The sequence below is a fragment of the Mus caroli genome, chromosome 7 (genome assembly GCF_900094665.2).
Source record: "Mus caroli chromosome 7, CAROLI_EIJ_v1.1, whole genome shotgun sequence".
NCBI lineage: Eukaryota > Metazoa > Chordata > Mammalia > Rodentia > Muridae > Mus > Mus caroli.
Genome location: NC_034576.1, coordinates 29,788,545 through 29,800,832, shown reverse-complemented (window position 1 = coordinate 29,800,832; position 12,288 = coordinate 29,788,545). Strand labels below are relative to the sequence as shown.

General features: G+C 51.4%; 4 protein-coding genes across 7 annotated transcripts in view; 2 read left to right on the top strand and 2 right to left on the bottom strand.

Annotated features, from left to right (window-relative positions):
- Positions 1–311: 311 nt before the first annotated feature.
- Igflr1 (IGF like family receptor 1) lies at positions 312–2,793 on the bottom strand. Of its 2 annotated transcripts, none has more exons than XM_021166624.2 (4): positions 1,903–2,793; positions 1,342–1,529; positions 777–1,134; positions 312–691 (listed from the first exon to the last, which is right to left on the bottom strand). In XM_021166624.2, exons 1-4 carry the CDS (start codon positions 2,129–2,131, stop codon positions 366–368), a joined length of 1,101 nt encoding a protein of 366 aa, XP_021022283.1. In that variant the 5' UTR covers positions 2,132–2,793; the 3' UTR covers positions 312–365. The 2 variants fall into 2 exon arrangements, with proteins under 2 accessions (XP_021022283.1, XP_021022284.1); XM_021166625.2 differs by having other exon boundaries at positions 843–1,134.
- Positions 2,794–2,931: 138 nt separating this feature from the next.
- Positions 2,932–5,006, bottom strand: U2af1l4 (U2 small nuclear RNA auxiliary factor 1 like 4). 2 transcript variants are annotated; one of them, XM_021166654.2, is made up of 8 exons: positions 4,913–5,006; positions 4,693–4,780; positions 4,315–4,381; positions 4,180–4,229; positions 4,007–4,105; positions 3,701–3,834; positions 3,510–3,605; positions 2,932–3,198 (listed from the first exon to the last, which is right to left on the bottom strand). In XM_021166654.2, the coding sequence occupies exons 1-8, from the start codon at positions 4,954–4,956 to the stop codon at positions 3,114–3,116; spliced, it is 663 nt and encodes a 220-aa protein (XP_021022313.1). In that variant the 5' UTR covers positions 4,957–5,006; the 3' UTR covers positions 2,932–3,113. The 2 variants fall into 2 exon arrangements, with proteins under 2 accessions (XP_021022313.1, XP_021022314.1); XM_021166655.2 differs by having other exon boundaries at positions 2,937–3,198; positions 4,693–4,755; positions 4,904–4,943.
- A 106-nt stretch (positions 5,007–5,112) lies between these two features.
- On the top strand, positions 5,113–6,416 carry Psenen (presenilin enhancer, gamma-secretase subunit). The gene is made up of 4 exons (XM_021166676.2): positions 5,113–5,253; positions 5,367–5,509; positions 5,856–5,960; positions 6,146–6,416. Exons 2-4 carry the CDS (start codon positions 5,449–5,451, stop codon positions 6,283–6,285), a joined length of 306 nt encoding a protein of 101 aa, XP_021022335.1. The 5' UTR covers positions 5,113–5,253; positions 5,367–5,448; the 3' UTR covers positions 6,286–6,416.
- A 2,188-nt stretch (positions 6,417–8,604) lies between these two features.
- Positions 8,605–12,288, top strand: part of Lin37 (lin-37 DREAM MuvB core complex component) — a 4,529-nt gene continuing 845 nt past the window's right edge. Inside the window, exons 1-6 of one of the 2 annotated variants that reach the window (XM_021166648.2) lie at positions 8,605–8,911; positions 10,277–10,478; positions 10,682–10,732; positions 11,074–11,103; positions 11,183–11,268; positions 11,344–11,510. In XM_021166648.2, coding sequence (XP_021022307.1) covers positions 10,405–10,478; positions 10,682–10,732; positions 11,074–11,103; positions 11,183–11,268; positions 11,344–11,510 — 408 coding nt within the window. In that variant the 5' untranslated portion in view covers positions 8,605–8,911; positions 10,277–10,404. The remainder of the gene's footprint in view (positions 8,912–10,276; positions 10,479–10,681; positions 10,733–11,073; positions 11,104–11,182; positions 11,269–11,343; positions 11,511–12,288) is intronic. The other variant, XM_021166647.2, reaches the window with a different exon arrangement.

Here is a 12,288-nt window from a genome sequence, read left to right as displayed (position 1 = left end):
GATTTCTGAGTTCGAGGCCAGCCTGGTCTACAAAGTGAGTTCCAGGACAGCCAGGGCTACACAGAGAAACCCTGTCTCGAAAAACTAAAAAAAAAGTCAGGGTCTGTGAAGGCATCAGAGCAAGTGTGCTAGTTTCCACCTTCCTGGACAGCTGAGGGCAGACAGGTGAGTGATTCCAGGTAAGTGAGTGGCCAGGTAACATGGTCCTGTTTATACTGGAATGGATCCTTTATGGGAAAGGATGTCTGTTGACTTGAAGCTTGATCAAGATTGTACATTAAGAAGACCCCTTTAATGAAGACAGGCAGATACTGGCTTCAAGGGAAACTTTATTGATGGAGTACTAAGCCCCAGCAAACTCGGACTCAGCCAAGTTTGGATAGCACCTGCAGAGCATCTGTGCGACCTAGCTGAGCCAAATATGTGCCGAGTTGACCCAGAGTAGCAGAAGGCTCCCTTGCCACAACCATCTCAATCAGGGCCCGCAGGGGTGAGCGATTGGGCCGCAGTGAGTAGGCGAAGGTAGACCAGGTGGCAGGCAGCCCGTATCTTGCAGCCAGGTGTCGTGTGGTACCATAAGCCGTGCTCCCGCTAGGCCCAGGCTCAGGGTCCAGTAGCATAATGAGCTCCTCCAGAACTTCCAGCTCATCCAGCAGGAGAGAGAGGGGCTGAGAGGCCAGCCCCTGGAGCTCTGAAAGGCCGGCCGGGGAGGTGAGAGGAGGAAGAGGAAGCTTTGAGGCCACCCTCCCTCCTGGGCGGGGCTGTCTTACACTAACCCCAGCTTGAGAGCTGCAGCAGATTAGCTTTCCCTCTGTTTCTACTTCCCAATACCTCCAGGGTACCTGGGCAGGGCCAATAATGTAGAGAGGTGCTGGGATCTCCAAAAGTCGAGCTGGAACCAGGACGGTAACGGACTTTTCTCTTGAACAAAGAGAGCAAGACCACTGCCAATATCAGAAGCAGCACCAGCAACAGTGGCAACACTGCCAGAGGCAGCACTGAGGCTGGGACAAAACCTGGTCCGCTGGAGACCTCATTCTTGGTTGTGTGCCCAAGGCTCCACCTCCCAAGTGAGCTAGAGGCACCTGGGTCTTCAGGTTTAAGAGGACAGACATCCTTGGGAGGGACAGGCTTCTGGGAACAGAGGTTTGAGAGTGAAACAAGAGGACCCGTCAGCCCAAGCCGGCTCCCATCCCTTAGGTCCCTAAATGGAGCTCCCTCTCCTCCCTGCCTCACCCACCCCCTTCAGGCACTCCACTTGGGGTGAGGCTCCCCCTCTGACCCCAGCTTTACCCATGGAACCACAGGCAAGCTCTGACCCATACCCCAGGAGTCTAGCACCTTTCTACACTGCTTGTGGGTTCTACCAGGGCTCTCCATGTGAGCTGGGGCTGCGGCGGCTCCGCTGCTACACTGGCTACACAGCTCTGTGCCATTGGGGTTGCAATACCCAGGGGAACACTTTTTGAAAGGATGTGCTACAGTGTCGCCGAAGTCATTGAGCCCGCAGTTTTCCGTAAACTCGTAATCTAGTGGGAGACAATGGAGCACAGGCTCTCCCTCTAATCCCACTAGACCATTTCTCTTCAAACCCTCATGAGGACCCTACCCCTTCCCCCATCACTCTACCAAGCCCTGCCCTCACTATAAATAAAGCCACTATAAATAAAGTCCATTCTCCCCATGCCCTCCACTCAGAGGTAAAGTTTGCTCTTGGTTGTCCCCATTGTAACTGGTCTTTTCTGCACAAGCTTAACCTGTGTCCACCCCCACAGCCTTACCTGCCTAAGACCCAGCACATCTACTCCCCAAAGAAGCCCACTGCAAGGCTGGCAACAACCTTGCCACTTGCTAGCGCCCCTGTTCTCTACACCATCTAGTGCACACCCAGTCACTGCTCACCAGGACATGCAGGAGGCCCAAAGCGTTGCAGGCAGCGGCTGCAGCACCTCTTGTCAGAGTTCCAGTACTCAAGGTGGCCACAGAAGCGAGAGGCTTCCATTGACGCAGCCCGGGTCAGAAGCAGCACCACCACCGCCACTGTCCAGAAAAGCCAGCTGGGCCCCATCTCAGCAGAGCCTGCAGCTTGAGGGCTGTGACCACTTCCACCCACACTGTTTCTGTAGCACATTCCAGGAAGTCCAAGGCAGAAGAAAACGGTGGATGTGGGGTCACTGACTTCCAGCACCTCTTTGGGAGCTGGCCTGTCTCATACCCAACTCCAAGCCCACAAGGCGGATAAAGAACTTGATGGGGATCACCGGATTATTTGTGATCTTACATACCTGCCTTCTCATTTTCATCTCTAAGATGGGGTAACAGAACCTGTCTCACTGGGTGAAGGCGGTGTGTGTGTGTGTGTGTGTGTGAGAGAGAGAGAGAGAGAGATAATCTACTTAAAAGATCACAATAGGCGTAGTGTGCACACTTCCATCTCAGCACTTCAAGTACAGGCAGGAGCATCTCTTGTAAACCTGAGGCCAGCATGGGCTACACAGCAAGTTCCAGGCCACTCAGGCCAGAGCGAGTAAAACCCTGCTTCAGAAACAAAACAAACACGCCAGACACCACAGTACCTAGCAGAGAGTAAACTTAGTTCAGAGTTTTGTAAGTGTTAGGAATTAGGTAGTGCCTTCATTTCAGGGTGGTATGGTGGGTTTCAATTACCAGGCCTAACCTACTGTAAACTCTCACCAGTACCTAGGCACCTCTCCTTTTCTAACTCCCATCTCTGTTAGGAATCTTCTGGCCTGCCACAAACAGGCACCTGTCCCTAAAAGGCACCTAGAATGGATAATCTGAGGTTATAGGTATTAAAGCAGCCCCAACTTACCAGTGCAGACCCAGACCCCAAGCTGGCTCCAAGTTCCTCTGTGACTGTGGTTGGCTTACACCCATTCTTAGGTTGGGGGTGGAAGGAAACCACAGACCTTGATTGACAAACTTCTTAACCTTTATTGGAGGAGGGACAGGAGGAGGTTCCTGTGTCGAACAGATTATATTATGAAGCTCTGAAGCCTGGGGATGCTGGGACTGGAGAGTGAAGGGCACTTTGAAAAGGGACGCTGGACAGGAACATCTATGCCCTTGGGTGGAGAGCAAGGGCACCAGTCTCAGAAGCGACCATGCCGGTGGTCTGGGGAACGACGTCGGTTCCTTTCTCGGGGACGGTGACCTGTGTGGGACCTTGGAGGTGACCTAAGAATTGGGAAGAGGAGTGGACAGAGATGGGTAGGAATAGTTAAGAGTGGTCAAGATTTTTCCAGGCCTGTCTCTTAGGGATAGGTGGCTGGTAATGTCATCTGAGGATTGGTACTCAGGGACAGGTACCCAAGCTGGTGGTGGGTATGAGGTTTACACTGTTTGGGGCACTAAGACTAAAGTACTTCTACCCAGGCAAGGCTCAAAACTCTATTTAGAGCACAAGAGCCTCGGGATGGTAGGCCCACAAGTTAGCATCAGGCTCATTCTAGGGTACAGGAGAACACAGCACCCTGGGTCTGAGGTACCTATGCCTGGGTCCTCGCCCATAGAGCTGCCGGCGCAAGTTCCGAGATATGGGTCGTAGGTGCATAAAGTTGCAGAAGCCACCTCGGGTGCATTCCCTAAAGACAGAGAAGGCCACCATCACTAAAAACTCCCTATCAAACACTCAAGCTTCTGGGACTCTGATGCCCGGCCTATTTTTACGCTACCTTACCCCATTTCATACTGCCGGCAGCAGGACTCTCGGAAGTCAGTGACCGGAGACAGCTCAGCGTGCACAGCCTGCCCGTTGAACCAGCGGTTATTGAGTTCCGCTACAGCCCGCTCTGCATCCTCCTCCCGCCGGAACTGAGGGGAAAGTGGGTGACCATGGGCTGTGGAATTCAAGATCTTCAGGGGACTAGTCAGCTCTGAGGCTGGACTCAACTTATCGATAGTCCTCAGGTTGGGAGGTTTCAGTGGTGGCCATAGGCACTGAAATGTTTCCACTTCTGGGTTCTAAGCAGGGGGCAACAGGCACCTTAACATAGACATTGCCCACGAGGTGGTCCCCGAGGTTGTCACACACATTCATCTCTTCAATCTCTCCATACTTCTCCTGCAGTTCTGTGAATACCTCCTGCAGAAGATGGGGAGAAGCAGCTCAGCTAAGGTCTGGCACACAGGAAACCCAGTTACCCTGGCAACCCTCACCTCAAAGAAGTTATCATAGTGTTCTTGCACCTCCACGTCGCTCACGTGACCTGGAGGAGGGATGGAGGGTGAAATGAGGGCGTAAACTGCTGGGGCTGTCTGCCCAGTCCCTGAACTATCTAGCTTTTTACTCACAGTGTGATCCATCTGCAGTTTGGGCTGTGTTCTGTGGATTCCGGTACAAGTTGAGCAGGACTATGGTCTGAACAAAATTTAAAAGAGACCTGAGCTCAGACAGAAAGCAGGGCTGCATACAGTGTGAGTATGAAGTTAGGGAGAGAGAGAGAGATGAGCCAGTGGAGTCAGAGACTCCAAAACTACCTAGCCAGCCAGGGGGCGTGGCCAGTGTTCATGGGAGGCGGGGTCCAGTCCCGGGGAAAAAGGGTCTGCTACCCAGAGGGCCAGGTCAGAAAGCAAAGAGGGGTAGGATTGGCTTTAGAAATCCGGAAGAGGCGGGACCCCGAGATGATGGACAGCAGGTGAAGCGCGGGGAGGCGTGAATCTGGGTCTCACCTGGCTGAAAGTCGGTTTGTTGTGAAGTCGGGAGCACCGGTCCCCGTGCCGGCAGGCTCCAATCTTAAAGTAAAAAGAGCAGTTAACCCTGGAAGAGGTGCAAAGACAGAGGTAAACCGAGGGCCGGGAAGGCCGGGTATCCCGCGAACACTGTCCGTCCAGCCCGTAGGGACCCAAGTGCCCCGGCTCCCTGAGAGGCTACTCCCTTCACCATTCTCACTTGTCCTTCTCAGTCCCGAATATCGAAGCTAAATATTCAGACATTTTTACCCGAACACTCCAACGCGCCTGCTCCTTGCGTCACTTCCGTTGCTTAGGAGCGTTGGGAAGTGTAGTTTCTGCCTGTGGTGCTACTGCGCACGCGTGTTAGAGGCCAGCGGGGCGTCCACGACCGTCAAGCGCATGTTTTTCTGGGAGCGCATGCGTACAACGTAACCGAGGGAGGGAGGGGGCGAGGGGGGGGCTGGGCAGGAAAAAAAAAAAAAAAGCGACAACAAACTCCATTGAAAACTGCGGCATCTCCCGCAAAGGAATCCCAGGCAGAAGGGATAAACCGCACTGGTGAGTTGAGAGTTGTCTGCTATACCCTAGCTAGACAGGGAACTTCCTCGTCCCACGAGCCTGTTCCGAGGTACCCTTCCCGTAGCCAACGCTCCTCTAATTTGTCGTAATAGGGGCGTGGTTGCTCGTGATCTTGCGCCTGTCATTTGGGTCTTGCTCTGCAGACCCTTAGGACCACCGGGCTCCAGCGCAACTATGAACTTGGAGCGGGTATCCAATGAGGAGAAGTTGAACCTGTGCCGGAAGTACTATCTTGGTAAGGCCGGTCCCCTAAGGTTTCGGGGATAATAGAGGGGATCGGACTGGAGCGCCCAAGACAAGAGGGCATATGAGCCTGAATTCGTGGGAACGCAGACTCTAGGGAGGCTTTCAGGAAGGAGGAAACTTTGTTCTCTCACTCAGAGTCCCAATGAGCAGTGAAGAAAGAATGAACGAACGCCTGGGAGGAGACAGTCCTTAGATTAGAGCCCGCACCCCACAGCCCCTAACAGCAGGGATCTCCAGTTAAACGTGGGAGAGGACCTTCCAAAGGGGCTTTCTAAGGTGGAGATTAGGAAAGCTCTTTACTGTCGTTTGACAAAGTGTGGGTTTCTTTTTCCTAGGTGGATTTGCGTTCCTGCCTTTTCTTTGGTTGGTCAACATTTTCTGGTTCTTCAGAGAGGCGTTCCTCGCCCCAGCCTACACAGAGCAGAGCCAAATCAAAGGCTGTGAGTTCTAGGGCACCAGCAAAAAAAAAAAAAAAAAAAGACAGTGGGTGGTTGGGTGGTTGGGATGATGGAGGCTCCAGAACTCGAGGAGATCTGTGTCCGAGATGAACGGGCTGTCCTGGGTGGGTCCAGCTCCCCCCAGAGCAGCTGGAGGCCAACTCTCCCACCCTTGTTCTTCACTCTAGATGTTTGGCGCTCAGCTGTGGGCTTCCTCTTCTGGGTGATCATTCTCGCCACCTGGATCACCATCTTCCAGATCTACCGGCCCCGCTGGGGTGCTGTTGGGGACTACCTCTCCTTCACCATTCCCCTGGGCACTCCCTAACAACTTCATAAGCTGCTGATCTGTTCTTTCTCCCAGGATGAAGGCTTCTCTGCTCTAGGCTTTCCCTCAGACCCTGAAGACATCTGTTTCTCATTTTCCCATCTGCCCCAATAAAGGACCCTAACTTTAAATATTGAATTCTTGGGATCTTTCGGAGGCAGGAGGATAAAATGATTGCTAACACTCAAAGGCACTTACTGAATGTGTTACATGTTAGGCTTTGTGCTTTTACTCAGTGTATGAATTTTTATTTATTAACTACTGTTAGTACCCTTCTGAAATAAGAACTTTCCTGCTTCGGAAAGAAATGACGCTCCCACTTTGAGGGGCCCCTATCTTGCACTAGTAGTTGTGAATTTAAGATTTATTTACTTTATGTATATGAGGACACCAGTGCTCTCTTCAGAGATTCCAGAAGAGGGCATCTGGGTGTGAGCCACCATGCGGTGGCTGGGATTTGAACTCAGGACCTGTAGAAGAGCAGTCAGTGCTCTTACCCGCTGAGCCACCTCTCCAGCCAGGTAGTTGTGGATTTAAAAACACAGCTTTCTGAACTGGAGCGGTAGTTTACTGGCAGTGCACTCTGTTAACATGCAGAGGGTGCTAGGTTCCATTCCTATCCTGACAAACCAAGCAAGAGAATCACTTCTTGTTCTAGGCTTTGGTAGTCTCTGCCAAGGAAGAATTCACATTTCTCCCTCTAAGTGAGGTGTCTTCAACAAGAGAAATATCCAGGAGCTTCCTTAGGACAGTTTCCTTGACTTTCCTATTCTTTATTCTTGTTGTTGTTGGTGGTGGTGGTTGGTTGGTTTGTTTTGTTTTTTTGAGACAGGGTTTCTCTGTGTAGCCCTGGATGTCCTGGGACTCACTCTGTAGACCAGGCTGGCCTCGAACTCAGAAATCCGCCTGCCTCGAACTCAGAAATCCGCCTGCCTCTACCTCCCAAGTGCTGGGATTAAAGGCGTGTGACACCACGCCCGCCACTATTCTTTATTCTTGATTTAGTTTGTGTGTGTGTGTGGACTTTTATGTAGTGTCCATGGGAATCAGAAGAGGACATCGCCATCCCCTAGAACTGCAGTTACACATGGTTGTTAGTCACCATGTGAATCCCCTTAACTACTGAGCTCAACAAGTGAGCGAGCCCTTTCTCTGGCATCTTGATCTTCTCATTTAAAATTTCATGGCCGGTCAGTGGTGGCTCACGTCTTTAATCCCACTTGGGAGGCAGAGGCAGGCAGATTTCTGAGTTTGAGGCCAGCCAGGTCTACAGAGTGAGTTCCAGGACAGCCAGGGCTACACAAGAGAAACCCTGTCTCAAAACAACAACAAAGACAAAAAAACCACCTAAATAATAAATAAATAAAATTTCATGATTTTGGTGGCTTATGTCTGGAACCACAGCATTTGGGAGGCAGAGGCATGGTGGGTTTCTGTGGCTTCCAGGCCAGCTGGGGTTTGTAGTGATCCCTGTGTCGATATAATTTCAGCAGAGTCTAGTGAGATAACTCAGTGGTAGGGACACTTGCTGCCAATCCTGACCTGCGTTCGATCCTCAAATTCTGCAAGTGATCTGACTGCTACAGGTATGCCCCACCCCACCCCACCCCACCCCCAATAAGTTAAGAAAAAGCATATACCCAGCAGGTTGTGGTGGTGTTAATCACACACTTGAGAGGCTGAGGCAGGAGGTCTTCCGGGAGTTCAGAGACAGCTTGGGTCACATAGATAGTGAATTTCAGGCTAGACTGAGCCAGAGTGAGGCAATAAATAAATAATAAAGTCTCAGTCCCCACTTCGATGTTCCCTGTTGAGTATTTTTACATATTTGTGTGTTCCCATTACATTTTACTTAGAATTTTTGGCTTGTTTATTGACTATCGTCTATTCTCTACACGATAAGACACATTATCAGCAAGGATGTTTGCCTGTTTTGCTCGTTAAAGCATCCTCACTATCTGGATGAGTACCCAGCGCTTTTAATATTTAAATGAAAGAGAGTTAGCTGAGAAATACACCTAGCGAGCTCTCTGTAAGAAAGGATCCAGTCCGTCTCCAGATTGATCTTCCTGTGAAGGATGTCAGTGACTATGATAGTTACTTAGGAGCTGGAAATAGGTTTATTGGCAATGCTAAAATATAACACTACAAATCCCGAAAAGCCTTGGGATGTCTGAGTCTTTGCTTCCCAGAGTGCTCTGTGCGGCGCAGGCGCATTACCTCCGGAAGTTTGAATCACAACCCCCACCTCCGCCCCCCCAGGTGCCTGGCTTGTCGTTGGTTTGTTTCCGGATACAGGGAAGGTGGAGCCTAAGGCTGGGGAGCCAATAGTACAGGCTGTAAATTGGCCAGCAAATGAAATTGACGTTTTCATCAACTAGTGGGAAAAAGCAGTTGTCAAAGGGTCCCGCCTACAGAAGGGAAAGAAGGGAAGTGGCCGCCAAGGCAGTCGCAGCTGGACAGTGCTCAGGCCTGAGGACCAGTGGTGCTCAGACTTACCTTTGACCTTTCCCTGCCCGCCTTCCGCCTAGCTTTTGAACCACACCTCCTCCAAGTTTTTCTGATCCAGCGCATTAGACCTGCACCCAAAGCATGTTCCCGGTAAAGGTGAAAGTGGAGAAATCAGGTGAGGACTGGGGATCCAGGAGAGAGATGTTAATCGTGAAAAAGGGGAGTATGCGACATCTCTCTGCAGCCCATATGACAGGATCCTCTAAAAAGGGTCCTTTTCTTTTTCTACCTCACTTTCCCCATTTCTGACAGTGGGCATGAGCCATCAAATGCGGTGTGTCCCTGAAGTACAGGGAATCAATCCTCACTGGCTGTGCATTCCAATAACGCTAGAGTGTAGGGTGATAAATAGACAAGGTGGGAGGAGTGGCAGTGTGTAGGAAGGAAACGGGCAGCAGAGCATCTAGGGCGACTGCAGCCGTGAGGAAACGGAGGCAGAGAGATGGGAGGGGAGGAGGAAGGATCTGTGGATTCCGGGAAGGGGCTTTCGACTTTTCCTTTGAGGGAAATGGGTAGTCTAGGGAGGCTTTTGAAGGAGTGAGTTAGTAAAGGTACACCCCAAAATGCAAAACAAAAACAAACAAACAACAAAGCTTGAGTGGGGATCCTCCGAGATGCAGTGAGTGGAGAGAGGGCTGTTTGTGTTGGCAGCTGCCTTTAATCCCAGGGCATAGAGAACAGAGACAGACCGATCTCTGAAGTCAAGGCCAGTTTGACCTACTTAGCAAACAACATGCCAACCCAAGGCTATATAGTGAAGAACTGAGGGTGGGAGGAGAGAAATACATATAGTGGAGGGAGCCTCACTACAACTATGCAGGTAGGACTAGGGTGGGTTTGGAAACGCCAGACTGAGTAAAGACCCCATTTTCTGGGGTCAGGATTGTAGACGCCTTGAGGGTTCTGTGCTGGAGAAGATCAAAGCCACGTTGTGTTGTCTGTCTGTTTTTGTATTTTTTTCTTTCTTTTGCTTATTGTTTGAGAGAGGATCTTTCATTGCTGAGGCCGACCTTGAGACTCTTGATCTTCCTACCTCAGCCTCCAGAGTGCTGGGATAGCAGACATATGCTATTATGCCCAGTAGGCTTGGCTTTCTTTTAGGAAAGTTCTGTTGTCTGCCTTATAAAAGGAGGTGGATCAGAAAAGATGACAGAGGCTAGGCGCTGGGTGGGAGGAAAAGGCGAGGTAGGGAGGGGATATATTGACAGACTCCCACAAGCCAAGTGAGCTGAGACTGGGGCTGGGAAAGGAGTGCCCACAGCGAGTCAGGAGCCTGTGGGCCGGCTAGTCACGCCTCGTGGGGAGAATCCAGGGAGCGGAGTGGGTTTCGAGAAGGAGACCTCAGTGGAAATACCCTAAGGGCTGTCCATGGAAGGTGTCCAGATCCTAGATTCCTGAGTAGGTGTTGGAGAGAAAAGCAGTGGTAGCAGCTATGCCCTTGGCCCCGCCTAAGGCTCTGTCACCCTGGTTCTGTCTTTAGTCGGTCTCTCCACTGAGTGGCACTAAAGCTGCTTTCCAACTACCTGGACCAGACAGGACGTAGGATCGCCTCCCACAGCGAATGTGGGAGGCGCACACAGAGCTGATTCCTACCTTCTACCCTCAGAGATGGAGATGGCCAAAGCCCGGAACCAGCTGGATGCCGTTCTTCAGTGTCTGCTGGAGAAGAGCCACATGGACAGGTTGGAATCTGGTCCAGCCTGGGGAACCACAGGGTGGGAACTGTTTGGACTGACTCTGATTGTTGGAGGGGGGATCTGGATGGGAGGCTGGAGGCTGCCTAGGGTGAAAAGTGTCCCATGGAATGTTTCGTGGGATGACTACTTAATAGCATCACGCTCTGGGTCCTTGGTACCCTAAGCCAATAGTGCTTTTTTGTTCTCAGGGAACGCCTGGATGAAGAGGCTGGGAAAACCCCCTTGGATACGCACAACAAGTAAGGGACTTTGATGGGATTTAGTCCTGAGAGTTTGGGTTAGGTAGCTTTTCTCTCTGCTGAGTTCTAACCATCTTACATAGACAAAGATACCTGTTGTATAAGTGGCTAACACCTTAGGGGCGGGTATTGGTGGGATACAAGGCCCAAGGGGTACCAATAATCCCCAGGATGTTCATTTTTGTTTGTTTTTAGCACTAGCAATAGAACCCCAGGGCTCTTGCCCATGCTAGGCAAATGCTCTCTTCCTGAACTACATCACTTCCGCCTTGGGGGGCAGCGTTGAGCAGATGTTTATTAAAGGCTCGTTCGGCCTCCTGACACCATGTCTCTCCCTGCAGGGATTGTTCCATTGCTGCCACAGGCAAAAGGTAAGGTGGCTGGGACCCCAGCCCACTAAAAGGTTCCCAGTCCCCAGCTCCGGGCCTGACACTCAACTTAACCACACAGGCCATCTGCCCGCTTCCCCCACCAGCGGAGGAAGAAGAGGAGGGAGATGGAGGATGGGCTCCCTGAGGGGGGTCCTCAGAGATCCAGTGAGTAGGCAGGGGACTGAGAGGGTGGGTGTGGAGCCAGGAACTACACATTTATCGCCTACCTTACCACCCCAGATACGTACGTGATCAAGCTATTTGACCGGAGTGTGGACTTGGCCCAGTTCAGTGAGAACACACCACTGTACCCCATCTGCCGCGCCTGGATGCGCAACAGCCCCACAGTGCGAGAGCGCGAGCGCTCACCCGGCTCTCCACTGCCTCCTCTGCCCGAGGATGGAGAGGTAGGATGAGTTCAATCAGGAGGCCAGATTGAACAGTGGGTGGGTAAGTCAACAACTCCCCCACAGTGGTAGATAGGTTTAACGTCTGGGCCCCCTCAATGGATAGAGAATCAGGTAGGACAGATAGCTATTTGCTCTTAGGACTATGGACAGAGGTCCCTAGGCCAGATAGATATGGCTTCCTAGGGAACAGGGGTTCTAAAAAATAAAGGGCTGAACAGGGATCTTAAGTGCAAACAGATGTGGCTACCAGACGGGGCCTTGGTGAGCACCTGTGGACCTTATGGGCTGGGTGGAGGGTAACAGGTTTGGAACTCATCTGGCCTGAAAGGGTAGGCATGGATTCCTGGGACAGATACATGACTTTGATTCTTGGGGCTCTCAAGATAAAAGTAGACATGAAACCCCCCGCCCTAGACAATTGCTTAAAGAAAGCATCTTGACCACCCCGTGCCCCTGGGCTGACAGATATAGATGGAATTCCCTGGGCTTGGCAAAGGTAGACAAGGGTTCTCAGGCTGACAAGAAGACACGGTCCCTAGAACAGGATGACTATCTTCTAGCTCATAAAGGCATGTCCCTTCTACTGTGACTTCTCCAAGTACAGGTTTCTGGGTAGACCCCTCATGTCCGTCTTGCTGGGAAAGGTAGGAGCGATGACACGTACTTTCTTTCTTTTTCTTTTTTTTTTTTTTTTCCAAGTCAGGGTTTTTCTGTATAGCCCTAGCTGTCCTGGAACTCACTTTGTAGACCAGGCTGGCCTGGAACTCAGAAATCC

Excerpts from the sequence above, each read along its gene's own strand:
- U2af1l4 (XM_021166654.2), bottom strand. The coding sequence starts at position 4,956 with ATGTCTGAATATTTAGCTTCGATATTCGGGACTGAGAAGGACAA. Across the intron at positions 4,106-4,179 it reads ACTATGATAACTTCTTTGAG|GAGGTATTCACAGAACTGCA; the intron begins GTGAGGGTTGCC and ends CATCTTCTGCAG. Across the intron at positions 3,835-4,006 it reads TGGGCAATGTCTATGTTAAG|TTCCGGCGGGAGGAGGATGC; the intron begins GTGCCTGTTGCC and ends CTTTCCCCTCAG.
- Psenen (XM_021166676.2), top strand. The coding sequence starts at position 5,449 with ATGAACTTGGAGCGGGTATCCAATGAGGAGAAGTTGAACCTGTGCCGG. Across the intron at positions 5,510-5,855 it reads GTGCCGGAAGTACTATCTTG|GTGGATTTGCGTTCCTGCCT; the intron begins GTAAGGCCGGTC and ends TCTTTTTCCTAG. Across the intron at positions 5,961-6,145 it reads GCAGAGCCAAATCAAAGGCT|ATGTTTGGCGCTCAGCTGTG; the intron begins GTGAGTTCTAGG and ends TCTTCACTCTAG.
- Igflr1 (XM_021166624.2), bottom strand. The coding sequence starts at position 2,131 with ATGTGCTACAGAAACAGTGTGGGTGGAAGTGGTCACAGCCCTCAAGCT. Across the intron at positions 1,530-1,902 it reads TGGGCCTCCTGCATGTCCTG|ATTACGAGTTTACGGAAAAC; the intron begins GTGAGCAGTGAC and ends GTCTCCCACTAG. Across the intron at positions 692-776 it reads GCTGCAGCTCTCAAGCTGGG|AGCTCCAGGGGCTGGCCTCT; the intron begins GTTAGTGTAAGA and ends CCGGCCTTTCAG.